Raw genomic sequence first — 14,766 nt, 5'->3', positions numbered from 1 at the left:
TCTTTTTCTTGCTTTATTACAGAAAACTACAGTCCTCTATGTGGAAGGCGCCCCCTGGGGAAGAGTATGTATTTTAAAATAGGTACTGAAGTAGACTTCAAGGAGGACGGAGGTGACCCGAGTGTGAGTGAGAGGCAGGAGGATTAACTCCCGTGGTAGGTTCTGGTAGCGAGCCCACATGCCAGCCCTGTCTGTCTGGAGGCAGACACCAGTTTGGGTTTCTGGATCCATTGCAGCCCTCGACCGAGTGTTATGTCCAGGGTTTCTCAAAATGAAGTCAGAAAATGAACCTGGAAATACATTCATGGGAACGGGTGAACTTCTGCAGTCGAGGGGGGAACAGCCAGGTGGGCTGGGCAAGGATGTTTGGGGGGTGGGTTGGCCGTGCGTGAGGCACACAAGAGGCCGGAAGCTGAATTAGAAGAGCAGCCCTGAGGAGTCTGGAGACATGGACGCTGTCCAGGCAGACACAGATGAATGGCAGCGGGTGGCGATGGGAACCCTTGCTGGGAAAAATCTTGGTACTGAAGTAGATGGACTTCCCGGGTGGCATTAGTGGTAAAGACCTGCCTGCCAGTCAGTGCAGGAGACGTTGAGAGACGCGGGTTTGATCCCTGGGTCAGGAAGATCCCCTGGAGAAAGGCATGGCAACCCACTGCAGTACTCTTGCCTGGAGAATCCCATGGACAGAGGAGCCTGGTGGGCTACAGTCCATGGGGTTGCAGAGAGACATGACTGAGTGACTCATCTCACACAATGAAGAAGAATATTCTAGTCATAAAGTAGCAGGTGGGATGTTTAGAAATCTCCTTTGCAATGAGATTGGGGAAGCATTTTGAATGATACTGGGCATGCTGTAAAATGTTCCCGCAAGGCCGCTTTACCACGTGGTGGGCCCCCGCATCAGCCGCTGTGCTGCGGGCTGGAAGGCTCAGTGGGCACGGGCTTCGGTGCTGCCCAGGTTGGGGTCCCTGTGTCAGGCCTGGTGGTCCCGGGCAGCAGAGGTGAGTCAAGTTCCTGCAGTGGCACATCCTTCACTGAGATTCATAATTCAGAGTCTGATCTGAAGTTCTAGATGAACTGGGTTTTGTGGTTCAAAGTATATGAGAGCACTGGGATATTTTAAAATTGATTTTTGGAAATAGCCAAGTAAATGTTTTTAAAATTTTAAAGCAATTCCAAGTTGAGTTTAGCCTAAAATACAATTTTACGGACTAAAGTACAGAGTCCCAGACATGAAATGGCAATGCTGGAGTAACCAGAGATGTGTGTTTTTTAGTAGGTACTTCCTTTTCCTGGTATTTAGAGGAAATGGTCCCCATTTTACTTAGTAAAATACTTTCAGGTACTAGGATTGGAATCAGTGTCTCCGTAACATGTAGGAAGGGGCTGTTTATTCCCCCGTGGGTCCTCAGGGGTACCTTTTCCTCAGCAAGTGGCTTTTATTTAGGCCTGCTGCAGTGGTTGATTTCAAGCCATTAAGACATCCTGGGGCCAGGGTAATGGGGGAGCGTGTCCTCTTAGGTACAGAATCTAGAAACAGACACGGTGCTCAGGGCTGAGAGTTGTTTTGTTGTTTCTGGCTCAGCCTGGTTGCGCAGTCCACGTGGCTGGGCTTCCGGCTGGGTCCAGAGGTTTGGGACTGCGGGTGGGCTGCCTGATCCGAACGTGGGTCAGTGTGTCTCGGCTGCTCTACAGGATGTGCGGCTGGGGCAGGGGTGGGACGTGCCACAGGCAGAAGGGTGAATGTCTGCAGTGCACGCCCAACCTCACGTGGGGGCGGGCAGGTCAATGTGGTCACTAATCATCAGCTACGCGTTTACTGAATGGCCGGCACACTCAGCCATTTAAATGAAGGACATTATTGCAGGTCAGCTATTACTGCGCCTGAAGCAAACAGCCCACCCACTGGAAAAGACTCTGATGCTGCAAAGACTGATGGCAGGTCAAGGGGACAGCAGAGGATGAGACGATTAGCTAGCATCACTGACTCAATGGACATGAACTTGAGTTCAGTGGACACCAAACTCTGGGAGATGGTGATGGACAGGGAAGCCTGGTGTGCTGCAGTCCAGGGGTCGCAAAGAGTGAGATGTGACTCAGCGACCAGACAAAACAGCGCTCCTGCACTTGCTGCCTGAAGTCACTGGCCAGCTGGGTGTAATCTGGCTCGCCCCACACCCCAGCCAGCTTAGTGGTATTAGCTCTTCCTGAATAGCAGGCCTCTGTAGCCCAAGCTTCCGGTCGTTGAAGATATTCTCGACCCCTTCTTGCTTCAGCCATCAGTCTGTAAATCACACAACGCTAATTCTCCATCTAAAACAGCCTAAGATAGAACACTATCAAACAAGTTTATACTCTACTCTTAAATCACATCACGGAGGAAACATTTTAAGAAAATGGAGCTGATTCCCCACCCCCCCCACCCCCACTTTGAGTGACCATCATAAACCTAAATGCTTTAGAAAAAGCTCTCAAAAGACTAAGAATTGTTTCAGGATAACTTTGCCTCAGTAAATCCTCTCTATATTCAGGCTTTTAATTAGGCCATTCCTTGTGCTGGAGAACAGATCATCCTGGCAGCTCATTAACAGGATAAACAGGGCTCTGGTAAAAAATTTTCCTTGAGGCTTTGCGGGGACAAAGTTCTTTGGCTTTGCACTTGCAGTCCTGAGATGGGACCGGTTTTAGCTGAGCCTGCCCCTCCCTGCCCCCATGTCCCCCACGAGGAACAAGGCTGCCAGCAGCGTGCACACAGCCCTCAGGCATCTGGGGGGACCTGGGCTTTACTGTGTCCTTTCACAACCTGACAAGGGAGACGGCAGCTCTTGGGCCAGATCACGCATTTCATGGGGCTGAGGCTGCAGAAGTCTGTGCTGCTTGGGGTGGCAGCTGACTTTTACTGGGACACGTCTAGAAAAGGCCCACCTGTAACAAGGCCCCATTCTGCCCTGCAGAGAGATTTTAAAAGAGGGAATTTGGGGTTGATGATGCTATTTAAATGATCGTGGCTAAGATGCTTGACTAAGGGAGGCAGAGAGAAGATTTCAATCAGATGCTTTCCATCTGACCACCAGGGATCATCAGCTCTGCTCACAAATACTCTGTGAATGCATTTGTCTAAAACCTGCTGGAGAGACATGGCAGCGATCTACGTGCTTCTTTTGGGGGTGGAAAACGATGGTCTTTCCGTTAGATTTAGTGTTCTTTTTTCCCCCAAATAGCCACTATGTAGGATCCTTGAAATGATGCTGCTGAACTCAACAGACATGAAAAATACAATTTAGGTTGTGGGTCCTGGTCATATGCTATGTACTAAACAAGCCAACTCAAAGCTTTAGGAGGGTGGTTTACCTGAAAAAAAATTCATCGTCTTCTTCCAGGTTCTCACTAATTATAAAAAAGGAGGGGGGGAGCTCAGCTAAAATATCCTTGCTGCTGCTACTGCTAAGTCGCTTCAGTCGTGTCCGACTCTGCGACCCCATAGACGGCAGCCCACTAGGCTCCTCTGTCCCTGGGATTCTCCAGGCAAGAATACTGGAGTGGGTTGCAACTTTTTTCCCCCCAGGGTTGCCTACATCTTAAAAGATAGGAACAGAAGTTTACCTGGATGCAGAACCCTCGACAGAGTTAAGAAGCTCCTTCCTTGTCCGAGAATTTAAAAGCCCAGAGGTTGGAGGCACCCACCTCTCATACGAAAGGGCCCCCACAAAAGGCAATCTTTTTTCTTTCTTCTGGCTGTGAGACGTGGGGGATCTTAGTTCCCTGACCAGGGGTCAAACCCACACCCCCTGCAGTGGAAGCACGGAGTCTTAACCCCTGGACTGCCAGGGAAGTCCCTGTCCATTAATTTAGTTTTATAAATCTAGTGAACTTTTACTAAAAACGGACTCTGTGCCTGGTAGCATGCTAAGCCCTCCCCTCCTGCCTGAACCAGCCAGAGCACACACCTGGAGCAGGCCCGCCGGGAAGCCAGTCTCCCAGCCTACAGGTGTGTGCATTCCAGTGACAGACACGATCGCTTCACCTGTGGCGCCAGCTCATCCATTTTAATGAGATTTCCCCCAGAAAAGCAGACCACCAGACTAAATTCACACTCATGCAAAAGTGCATTTAACACTGTATTTCGTTGAAGCCCTTTTTACAAGTAGAGCCACATGTGAATTTCTTAGGGCGTTACATAAAGACATATTTCAAATCTCTAGTCAGGCTCCAAGTAAGATATCAGCTGTGTTTTTTTTTTTCCTATTAGCAGTTGTAACAACATAATCTGATTTTTTGGATTTTGGAAGTGGGCATTCAAGATAACGGGCAGTTGTCAGAGCCAGACGATAATCAGCAGATCACAGTGTTAAACTGAGGCAACCGGTTTATAACCCTGTATGTTTCATGTGGATGACACGTTTCTGCTTCACTAAACGTTACAGTGTGTTCACCACCAAGGGCTGTTTCTGCTGCTGCCAGACAGCTGACCCCCTTTTACCCATTTCCTTCTCTCTGCCCCCCACCCTCACCCCAGCAATGGCATTTTTCTCCAAAATGATCAGTCCATAATACAGTTTATATATGACACGATATTATTGGTAAATGGTCTTCATTCAACTGTCCCCACCCCTCTCCAGTCCCATTCAAGTCAGCCCTTGATTTAAAATGGTCTGCAAAGGTTGGCTAGTGCTTTCTGTAAAGTCTGATGACCAAGAAGCCAGATCTTTGGTGAAAATGGAGTTTGGAAAACAAAACTGAACTCTTACTGTTTCTTACAAAATCATGCTGCTGCCAGATTCCAGTCTCAGGAGCAAAGGGGTTGGGGGTCAGGGGTTGGGGACTGGCTCTGACTTTCTGTCTCGAAAGCAGCTTGATGAGAAGTTTACTGTCAGGCCCAGTGGTTTTCAGAACCGTTAACAGGACGTGCAAGGGGCACACGGCTTCCCAGGTGATGTCCCATATTCTCAACATGCATTTTTTACAAAGTAAAACCTTACCTCTTCATGCCTGTCTGAAATAAACCAGATGGCTCGTTTCCTTTCTGCCCCTGCTCTTCTGGCTGGGAAGAAGGACAGTCCTCCCAATACTCCCAGTTAGGGAAATCCTGAGCCAGCGTCCACAACCAGAAGTGTGAACAGCTGAGGCACTGGCGGGGGACAGTCTGCTCTTCTCCGGGTCCCCGCTGCCTTGGGAGCACCGCTCATGATGAAGACACTTGTCCTCTTCTCAGCACAGACAGAACTCAGTGTAAAGTCAGGGCTGCCAAAGATTTCGTCCTCTTATGTCAGCTTACTTGACATGTGCTTTTAAAAATCAGAACTTGCAAATGTGGTCTTTCGCACTGAGTCAGAGGTAACAGAGGCACGAGGGGAACACAGGGGGCCCCCCGGGGAAGCAGAGAAACACTAATACTGTCCCGGGAATTGCGGTGGGGCAGGGGGGAGTGGGGGTGGAGGGCAACCCTGGGAGGTGCTCTTAACTGGACCACAGAGACCGCTAAAGGTCACAATTTCCATTTACTGGTTTGTCCTCTTACTCTTCCCAGGCAAAACAAATCAGTTTAATGTTACAGCTTTTTTATCTCCTTATCAAACTTTTTGGCCTGAGGGTGGGGAGGGGGAGTTATCAATCAACTGCACAATCTTTGACATATAAGTTAATTTTTTATGTGATATTTCAGTATATTTTATTCATTAAATCTATTTGAAAACTGATGTTGTCTTTTTTATGGAGGAAAAAAATCCCTTATGCTCAGATCTCTGCTTTCTGGGATCCCAGAGCACTGAGTGAGCAACAACAGTTTTACTCAGTGGATGGGAGAATACCACTACTTCATGGTATTAACTAAGGCTCATACCCTCCTCCCCAACCATGAGAGCTCCCCAAACAAAATACTGCGTCCAGACCACCGTCTCTCTCCACCACTGCCCATCCCCAGCGCCTAGAATGATGCTGGGCCCAGAGGACGTGCTTACAAATGGATGAGGGCCCTGCAGAGTGAGATGTCGTCCTAGGAGGTACAGCATCTGAGAGTGTGCGCGCTCAGCGTCACTGCGTTTCTCACCGTCGCCACACCTCTCCTGGAACCCTGTGATGTCCATGAAGCCTTCTGTGGAGGCGGCATCTCCAGGCGCAGGTGGGCAGGGACCCGGACATCAGCTTGCACAGGCTCTGGCCGGGCCTTGGCAGGGGGACCCGAACCCATCAGGATGACAGCTGCCTCTCCAGCACCTCCTTGATCGCTGTTGGATCTGCTCGGCCCAGAGTCGCTTTTCGGACCAACCCAATCAGTTTGTTTATAGCTCTGGGGTTTCCCCTCTTTAGATCCATTACCTTTAAAAACAGAAATTGTTTTAGAGGGGAAAATAGAGACTCTTGCCTAAAAAAAATCCTTAATCAAGTTTGGGCTTACTGAAACAAATTTAGTTTCTTTTTTCTGTATTAGATATAAAATGAGAAGAGCACAAAGGGGAGAGGGTGACCTTTGGAGGCGGCTTCTGGGCTCCTGGCAGAGGAGGTACCTGCTCCCTGGCCTCCTGATTAAAAGGCTCCAAGGGCTGCGCACCCAGTGCCGGATCGTGAGCGCCCCTCTCCCCAAACCCTTCAGGCTCAGTGGGCCCTCCTCCCCCAGCTTCCTGCCAAGAAGCTTGTTTGCTAGAAGGCAAATCCAGGAGATGGCAACGCTCCCCAAGCATCCGAGTGGGGGGTGCTGGGCGGGCAGGCAGGGGCGCTGAGCGCCTGTCAAACAGCCAATGCGTCAGGGTCGCCCGCCCGACCTCCTGCCCCGATCAGCACCGGCGCCTGCGCAAGCTGCACGCAGTGCCGCAGACTGAGTCTGAAACGAGAAGTGTCTTTATCAGCCACTCCAGATGAGGCTGGGAGATGGAGACTGCCGAAACCCCGTGCAAGCTCATTTTCCTTATCGAGAGCTCTTCACAGAGCTGTTAGTGTCCCTGCAAGCTGATGAGTGGGTGGCATCGTTCTAAAAGGGATGGTAGCAGTTTTTCCCCCACTGAAAAGAATCTCTGCACAATGATTAGATTGTGGGGGGGGATGGGTCTCATTTTAGTTTTCTTCTATTTTGTTTTCTGCTCACAACACAAAATGACTTGATTTCCAGCTCTGTTCCCGTGAAGGACTTTCTCCATAATTTACAAATGATTTTCAAACCTTCTGTCTTTCCTCCCACCACTCCAAGGCAGAGAACTGAGGTGTCTGCCCCTGTGCACGCAGTCCCACCTGCTGCTTTCTGATACAGAGGTCTCCTTACAGAGCAGAGCTCGGGGACCCTGTGAGAGCGCCCCTGTCTCGGGAGGTCAACAGTGGCTGAGTCCCCCTTCCACTGGGACGCCATGAGACTCAACTGCAGGGGTGGATCTTCCTCCTAGGAAAAGCTGTAATTTTCCAGTGTTCACCTAATTGCATCTCTTGACTTCAGCTGAAAACTGACAAAATTAATTGGGGGATCACGGATGAACCCGGGCCAACCATTGTCAGGAAGCTCCGCTGGACTGCAGGGGGACAGCAGCAGAGGCGGCCTTCTGCCCGAAGCCACTGCGCCTGCGTGACGACCCCTCCCCGCGGGGATGCCTACCACGTCGGGGTGTGCCTCCAGCGTGGAGCGGCAGAGCTGCTCCAGGGCCTCTGGGTCCTGCAGCAGTTCAAGCTTCTTTTCTGCAACGATCTGTGCTGGGGTCTTGCCTTCATTCCTCCACAGTTCCTCAAACACCTGTTGGGGGAAGGAGGGTGGAGAGAGGAGGGGTCAGTGAGATCCAGCCATGTGCAGACACACTGGGGCCTCTCCACACTGAGCCCAAGACCATGCTGGTGGAGATGGGGATGGCTTATCTGCGCTGGTGGACTCCAAGGGCACAATGGGGAGGGCGGGGAGTGTGAGGTGATTCCTCACAGGTCCCTGCTGACGCGAGTTCCACTGGATGAATTAGCTGACGTGTTGGCTCATAACAGATATCACCTGCAAGGCCTTCTTTTAAGCGTCTCTGCAGCAACCCTTTCCCGGGAAGCAGGCATGGATACTGCCTGCAGCTGGGGCCTGGAAGCTGAATGCCTGGCAGTCACGGGCCGCTGCAGCCACTGTGGCTCAAAGTGCAGAGCCGGCCTGAGTTGACTGCCCAGACTCAGCCTTTGCCTGGCACTCAATACAGCAGGGACCCAACAGGCCCCAACATTGGCTGGATCTGCCTGGGCCAAAATAACCAGGATAGAGGCAGTTCAGGGATCACGGCCAAAATACAGCATTCAGAAGGAAACGCAGGACAAGGCTGGGATGATGCTTTTAAATGCAGAGGGGCTGGCTGCTCCCTGAGCATGTGTGTTGGGCTGGATGTGGGGTGAGGACCAAGTGACCCAGGGAAGTGCACCCTTCGCGGGCCTCCAGGAACAATGCTGGGGGGCCGCAGTGTTCTCCACTCGAGTTAAGAATGCATCAGCTTATTAACTTTACAAATCAGTCAAGCGCAGCCCAGCCCCAGCCCCCCGGGCTGACACAGTGGGTTCCAGAATCCAGTCCTCTGCTCCTTCCAGTTTAAGACACAGACTGCCTTCCTGGCTTCAGTCAGCAGGGTGGGAGTCTCTGAAGGCGGCCCAGGCCGGACTCTGCGGGCTCCCTGGCCCCCTTGCTGCAGTCATCCTGGCTCTGGGGTTGCCAGCCTCGTGCTGTGGCATAAATCCTCAGCTTTTGCCCGTGTCTGATCTCCACCCCGGAAGCACTGCTACTGCTGCTAAGTCACTTCAGTCGTGTCCGATTCTGTGCGACCCCATAGATGGCAGCCCACCAGGCTCCCCCGTCCCTGGGATTCTCCAGGCAAGAACACTGGAGTGGGCTGCCATTTCTTTCTCCAATGCAGGAAAGTGAAAAGTGAAAGTGAAGTCGCTCAGTCGTGTCCGACTCTTCTCGACCCCATGGACTTGCAGCCAAGCAGGCTCCTCTGTCCATGGAATTTTCCAGGCAAGAGTACTGGAGTGGGGTGCCATTGCCTTCTCCCTGGGAAGCACTATGGGAGCGCAATTGTTTCTGGCCGGGTGTGCAGCTCCCAGGCCTGCTGCTGCAAGACAAACCCATGTCACAAGGGGTTCCTACCAGCAGAGTGGGGAATGCAAGCTGGGGACCCTGAGCACACCCTGCCCACCAGAGCTGGCTCTGACACATGGGGCAGAAACTCAGCCTTCAGTTCCTGCAGGTCAAGCACACATCCTTTTAACTACCACCCGACTGTGTCTTTAGTTTTAAAGGATCTGCAGGGGAAGGACAGGAGAGCACACAGCCCCCTGGCCTGCCCCGCCTGTTTGGGGCTTCCAGGGTCAGAGTGCGGGCAGGGGGGAGACCTGTTCTGGAGGGGCGGAGACAGACAAGACAGAGAGGGTGCCCCTCTGGGCAGAGGTAAGCGTCATCAAAGGTCTTTCTTCCAGACATCAATCCAGGCCTCCAAGAGAAGCAGGCCCACGAAAACATCCAAAGAACTGACCCACCAAAAAGGGAGAAAGAGACATCAAATCATTTGAAAGTTTTACTGCACGACATAATATTTTCTGCATTAAAAGGTTTCTGGTGATTTGTTTAAAAGCAGACCTCTGAGAAGACAAGTGGAAACTGCTTACAAGGCGTGCTAAGGAGACAACCCCTGGGGGACAGCGGGCCATGTGCACCTCCTTCAGGCTCGCACGGCGGAGACACGCAGGCATCCGGGGTGCTCGCTCTCAGGGCCTGGCTGGCCAGCAGCCTATACGACACTGAGGGCCGCTGAGTCCCGGAGGCTCGGGACCTTGGTCTGCCAGCCACAGCGGGCTTGTGGCTCTGCAGGTAGGGGTTTGGTGGGCCCTGTCCTTGGCAGGGAGAGGAGACAGGGGTTCTGTCAGAAATGGATCCTGTGAGAGGACAGCATAGGCGTTTTTGTCTGCAGCTACCAGAAGTTGCTCAGGGTGATAAATAACCTTTGAGTTTCTGTTGCCCTCCTAACTCTTCTGTGCCCAGGGAGCTAAGCAGATGAGGTTTGTTAAGTCTCAGAAGCACTGTTGGGGCACCTGGGGGGAAGGGGCAGTAGAATGTGTCAGGGATGAAAATAAGGGGTGATGATGGAAGGGAGAGCCAGGAAGCAAAAGATGGATTCATAATAAATTCGACATAAAGTGGGAGTCTTTGGAGTTCAGAATATTCTCAAGGCAGGATGATTCCTTCTGCTTATCTGTCATTCTGAGGGGTCATCCTGAGTCAATTTTTTTTCCCCATCTCCTAGTTATCCAATCCAACTCTGTTATCCAATAACCCGTGGAACCAGAGTCTTTCTACCTCACAGGCTTTCTAAAACCTAAGGCCTCCTTGGATTCCTCTGTTAAATTCAGTAAAAATTAATTGTAACACATTTTTCCACTGTAAAATATAACACATTTTATAGTACACCATAAAAATAAGACACAAAAAGACACTTGATGTAATTAGTCAAAAAGGAAATGCAAATCAAACCCACCCTGAGCTACTGCTTTACACCTACTAGGAAGGATAACTAGTCAGAGAAGGTCAGTTACAACTGCTGGTGGGGACACGGAAGGACTGGAATCATCCCACGCTGCTGACCGGACTGTGGGCTGCTGACCGGACCGTGACCGACGGGGCGGCCCGTCGGAAAACGGTCTGGCGGGTCCTCAAGGTGTTAAACATACAATTACCACGTGACCCAGAGATTCCATTCCTGTAGGTATAGCCCCAAGAAATTTGAAGATGTGTACCAATCAAATCCTGAACATGCGTGTTCACAGCAGCATTATTCAAAAGAGCCCCAGTGGGAAACAAGCGTCCACCGAGGTCTGTCCACACAATGGAATACTCTTCAGTCATGAAAAGGCGCGGAGGGACCTTCCCGGTGGCCCAGTGGCCAAGACTCTGTGCGCCCAAGGGAGGAGGCCTGGGTTCAGTCCCTGGCCAGGGAATTCAGTCCCTCCTGCCACAACTAAAGTTCCCATATGCCACAACTAGGACTTGGCCCAGCCAGATAAATAAATAAAAATAAACATTTGTCAAAAACCTAAGAAAGGCATGAAGTACAGACACGACGTAGATGGTTTGGAAAACATCATACTAGGTGAAAGCCAGACACCAGAGGTCATACATAGACTGTCAGAGTCCATTTACCGTACATGTCCAGAACAGGAAAATCCAGACAGACAGAGAGCAGATCCGCAGTTGCCTAGAGTGAGGGGTTAATGCAGAGACTGCAGACTGAGCACAGGGTTGGTGTGGGGGTGATGAAAACCTGAAATTAGACAGTGGTGATGGCTGTCCATCCTGGTGACTAGACTAAAACCAATGAACTGCACACCTCTTCAAAAATAAAGCTGGGCTTCCCGAGTGGTCCAGTGTTGGCAATCTGCTTGCGGTGCAGGGGCCGTGGGTTCCATCCCTGGGAAGGGAAGATCCCACACGCCGTGGGGCAGCTGACCCTGTGCTCCGCAACGAGAGCCACACGCAGCGAGGAAGACCCAACACAACCAAGAATAAACAAACAGGACTGAGGAACAGCACACGAAGCCTCTCATTGTCAAAAGTCTGAATTTTTTGACCCACTATCTGCACATCCCATAACCCATCCTTCCAGTGGTCTCTCTGCACGGAAATCTGCCTGGGACGACGTTCACCCAATACTGCTGTTGCTGCTGCTGCTAAGTCGCTTCAGTCGTGTCCGACTCTGTGCGACCCCATAGACGGCAGCCCACCAGGCCTCCCCGTCCCTGGGATTCTCCAGGCAAGCACACTGGAGTGGGATGCCATTTCCTTCTACCCAATACTAACGGTAGTTAATTCAAGGTGGTAGAACTGGAAAATCTTTCTATTTTTCTGCATTACCTAAGTTCTTTATAACGAAAAATACCATTTTTCCCACCAGAAAAATTGGTTATTTTTTAAAAATCGTAAAGTAGAGCAATGTAAAGGCAACCCCCCCAAGGCAAGTGTGTAAGGGAGAGCCCCTCGTGCGACACTGACTGCCTCGCCGATCAGACTTTTATTTTGATTCTGTGGTTGCCTCACAGAAGCCAGGATCCATCCCTACCTCCTTTAAACACACCGGAAGCCAACAGAATCCAAAACTGCCTCTATCTATATCTGACCCCAGCTGTCAGCAGCCCCTGCAGTCCCCAGCTCTGTCCTCTGAAACTCACAGTCACTGCACCTGGCTTTCCTCACTGGCACAGGCGGAGTGGGAAGGGGAAGGTCTTTTCCTCTTCGCTTTCAAATGCTACAATTCATCTGCTCTTAAATGTATATACAGTTTCTTTCTGCCCTCAGGCCATTTACTCTTTCTGCTCCTGCCGAGCACTGTCATAAACATGTGTATTCCTCCCACATCCAGGCAACCAAAAGCCTGCCCTAAACGTGTCGCGGTTCCTGTACTTGACAGCCTCACTTGGTGGTGGGGAGACAGTCTTTATTAGCTCCTGTCGCTGGTTTCACAGTACAGAGAGGGGTGTATGCTCCATGGTGCCTTGTAATTAGCCCAAAGCAGCAGCTTTTCCAAAGCCTCACTTTGTACCCTGCTACTACTGAGGACGCGTATAAATATTAGATGCAAAAGGCACCATTAAAGTAACATTAAGTTTCTGGCTGAAGCACTTGACAGCTGTGAGATCTGGAGTTGAGACCAGGCAGCCGCCTTGGTGCTCTTTATCCTTCTGGGTGCTTATCTGTAAGCGTTTCTGAGTTCCAGAACGTTGGGCCTACCTGAGACTGTCCGGCGGGGGTGGAGATGAGGCAGAAGGCCTCCTCTGACAGTGAGGCTGTTTTTTTATGGGTCTTCACACATTAGGCATGTGTGTAAACTTTGATCTATGTAGTAGGAAGTGGTGTGTCTGACCTCACCCTTCTCGCAGGAAGACTGACTTTCAGGGCTAACCATGTGAGCCCTGGTCCCGGGTGGGAGGACGGGAGAGGGGGGACTAGGGCCGGGGAACAGGGGACGCGCACGGTCCAAGCCCCAGGAGCTGCAGGGCCCCACCGCTCATATGAACACGTTTGGGAAATAGTCCAGGCAAAGCCAGACAACTACTCTCTCTGGTTAACGAAGATGAGACGCAAGTTACCTGTGTCGTACATGGGACAGGCTTTATTTCATTTGCTACATAAAGTGTTTCTGCCTCTCAGGATAAAAACGGCACTTAGCAACTTCTCTAAAAATAGCACTCAGAGACTTCCCTGGGGGTCCGGCGGTTAAAAGTCCTCCTGCCCAAAGGAATCCATAAACAACATGAAAAGACAACCTTCAGAATGGGAGAAAATAACTGCAAATGAAGCAATGGACAAAGGATTAACCTCCAAAATACAGAGCAGCTCACGTAGCTCAATATCAGAAAACAAACAACCCGATCAAACAATGGGCAGAAGACTGGAACAGACATTTCTCCAAAGAAGACATACAGATGGCTAATCAACACATGAAAAAACGCTCAACATCGTTTATTACTAGAGACTGTAAATCAAAACTAAAACAAGCTATCACCCCACAACAGTGAGAATGGCCACCATCGAAAAATCTACAGACAATAAATGCTGGAGAGGGTGTGGAGAAAAGGGAACCCTCTTGCCAACTGTTGGTAGGAATGCGAACTGATATAGTCACTATGGAGAACAGTATGGAGATTGCTCTAAAAATTAGAAAAAAAACTACCATATGACCCAGCAATCCTACTACTATTATCAGTTCAGTTCAGTTCAGTCGCTCAGTCGTGTCCGACTCTTTGTAACCCCATGAACTGCACCACACCAGGCCTCCCTGTCCAACACCAACTCCCGGAATTTACCCAAACTCATGTCCATTGAGTTGGTGAGCAATCCAACCATCTCATCCTCTGTGGTCCCCTTCTCCTCCTGCCCTTAATCTTTCCCAGCATCAGGGTCTTTTCTAATGAGTCAGTTCTTCGCATCAGGTGGCCAAAGTATTGGAGTTTCAGCTTTAGCATCAATCCTTCCAATGAACACCCAGGACTGATCTCCTCTAGGATGGACTGGTTGGATCTCCTTGCAGAAGGGACTCTCAAGAGTCTTCTCCAACACTGTAGTTCAAAAGCATCAATTCTTCAGCGCTCAGCTTTCTTTATAATCCAACTCTCACATCCATACATGGAAACTAGAAAAACCATCGCTTTGACTAATGGACCTTTGATGGCAAAGTAATGTCTCTGCTTTTGAATATGCTGTCTAGGTTGGTCATAACTTTCCTTCCAAGGTGTAAGCGTCTTTTAATTTCATGGTTGCAGTCACCATCTGCAGTGATTTTGGAGCCCCCCAAAAATAGAGTCTGACACTGTTTCCACTGTTTCCCCATCTATTTCCCATGAAGTGATGGGACCAGATGCCAGGATCTTTGTTTTCTGAATATTGAGCTTTAAGCCAACTTTTTCACTCTCCTCTTTCACCTTCACAAGAGGCTCTTTAGTCCTTCTTCACTTCCTGCCATAATGGTGGTGTCATCTGCATATCTGAGGTTACTGATATTTCTCCCAGCAATCTTGATTCCAGTTTGTGCTTCTTCCCAGCATTTCTCGTGATGTCCAGCGTTTCTCATGATGTCCTCTGCATATAAGTTAAATAAGCAGGGTGACAATATATAGCCTTGATGTACTCCTTTTCCTATTTGGAACCAGTCTGTTGTTCAATGTCCAGTTCTAACTGTTGCTTCCTGACCTGCATAAAGATTTCTCAAGAGGCAGGTCAGGTGGTCTGGTATTCCCATCTCTCTAAGAATTTTCCACACTTTGTTGTGATCCACACAGTCA

General features: G+C 50.2%; 1 protein-coding gene across 2 annotated transcripts in view; it reads right to left on the bottom strand.

The window, feature by feature from the left end:
- Positions 1-4,108: 4,108 nt before the first annotated feature.
- GATB (glutamyl-tRNA amidotransferase subunit B) overlaps positions 4,109-14,766 on the bottom strand; it is a 102,444-nt gene continuing 91,786 nt past the window's right edge. For both annotated transcript variants that reach the window (NM_001046343.2, XM_024977334.2), the window contains 2 exons: positions 7,580-7,714; positions 4,109-6,318 (listed from right to left, as the gene is read on the bottom strand). In NM_001046343.2, coding sequence (NP_001039808.2) covers positions 6,190-6,318; positions 7,580-7,714 — 264 coding nt within the window. In that variant the 3' untranslated portion in view covers positions 4,109-6,189. The remainder of the gene's footprint in view (positions 6,319-7,579; positions 7,715-14,766) is intronic.

This window comes from Bos taurus, chromosome 17, assembly GCF_002263795.3.
Source record: "Bos taurus isolate L1 Dominette 01449 registration number 42190680 breed Hereford chromosome 17, ARS-UCD2.0, whole genome shotgun sequence".
In the NCBI taxonomy this organism is placed as follows: Eukaryota; Metazoa; Chordata; class Mammalia; order Artiodactyla; family Bovidae; genus Bos; species Bos taurus.
The sequence above is the reverse complement of the archived record's forward strand: the minus strand, read 5'-3'. Positions and strand labels throughout refer to the sequence as shown.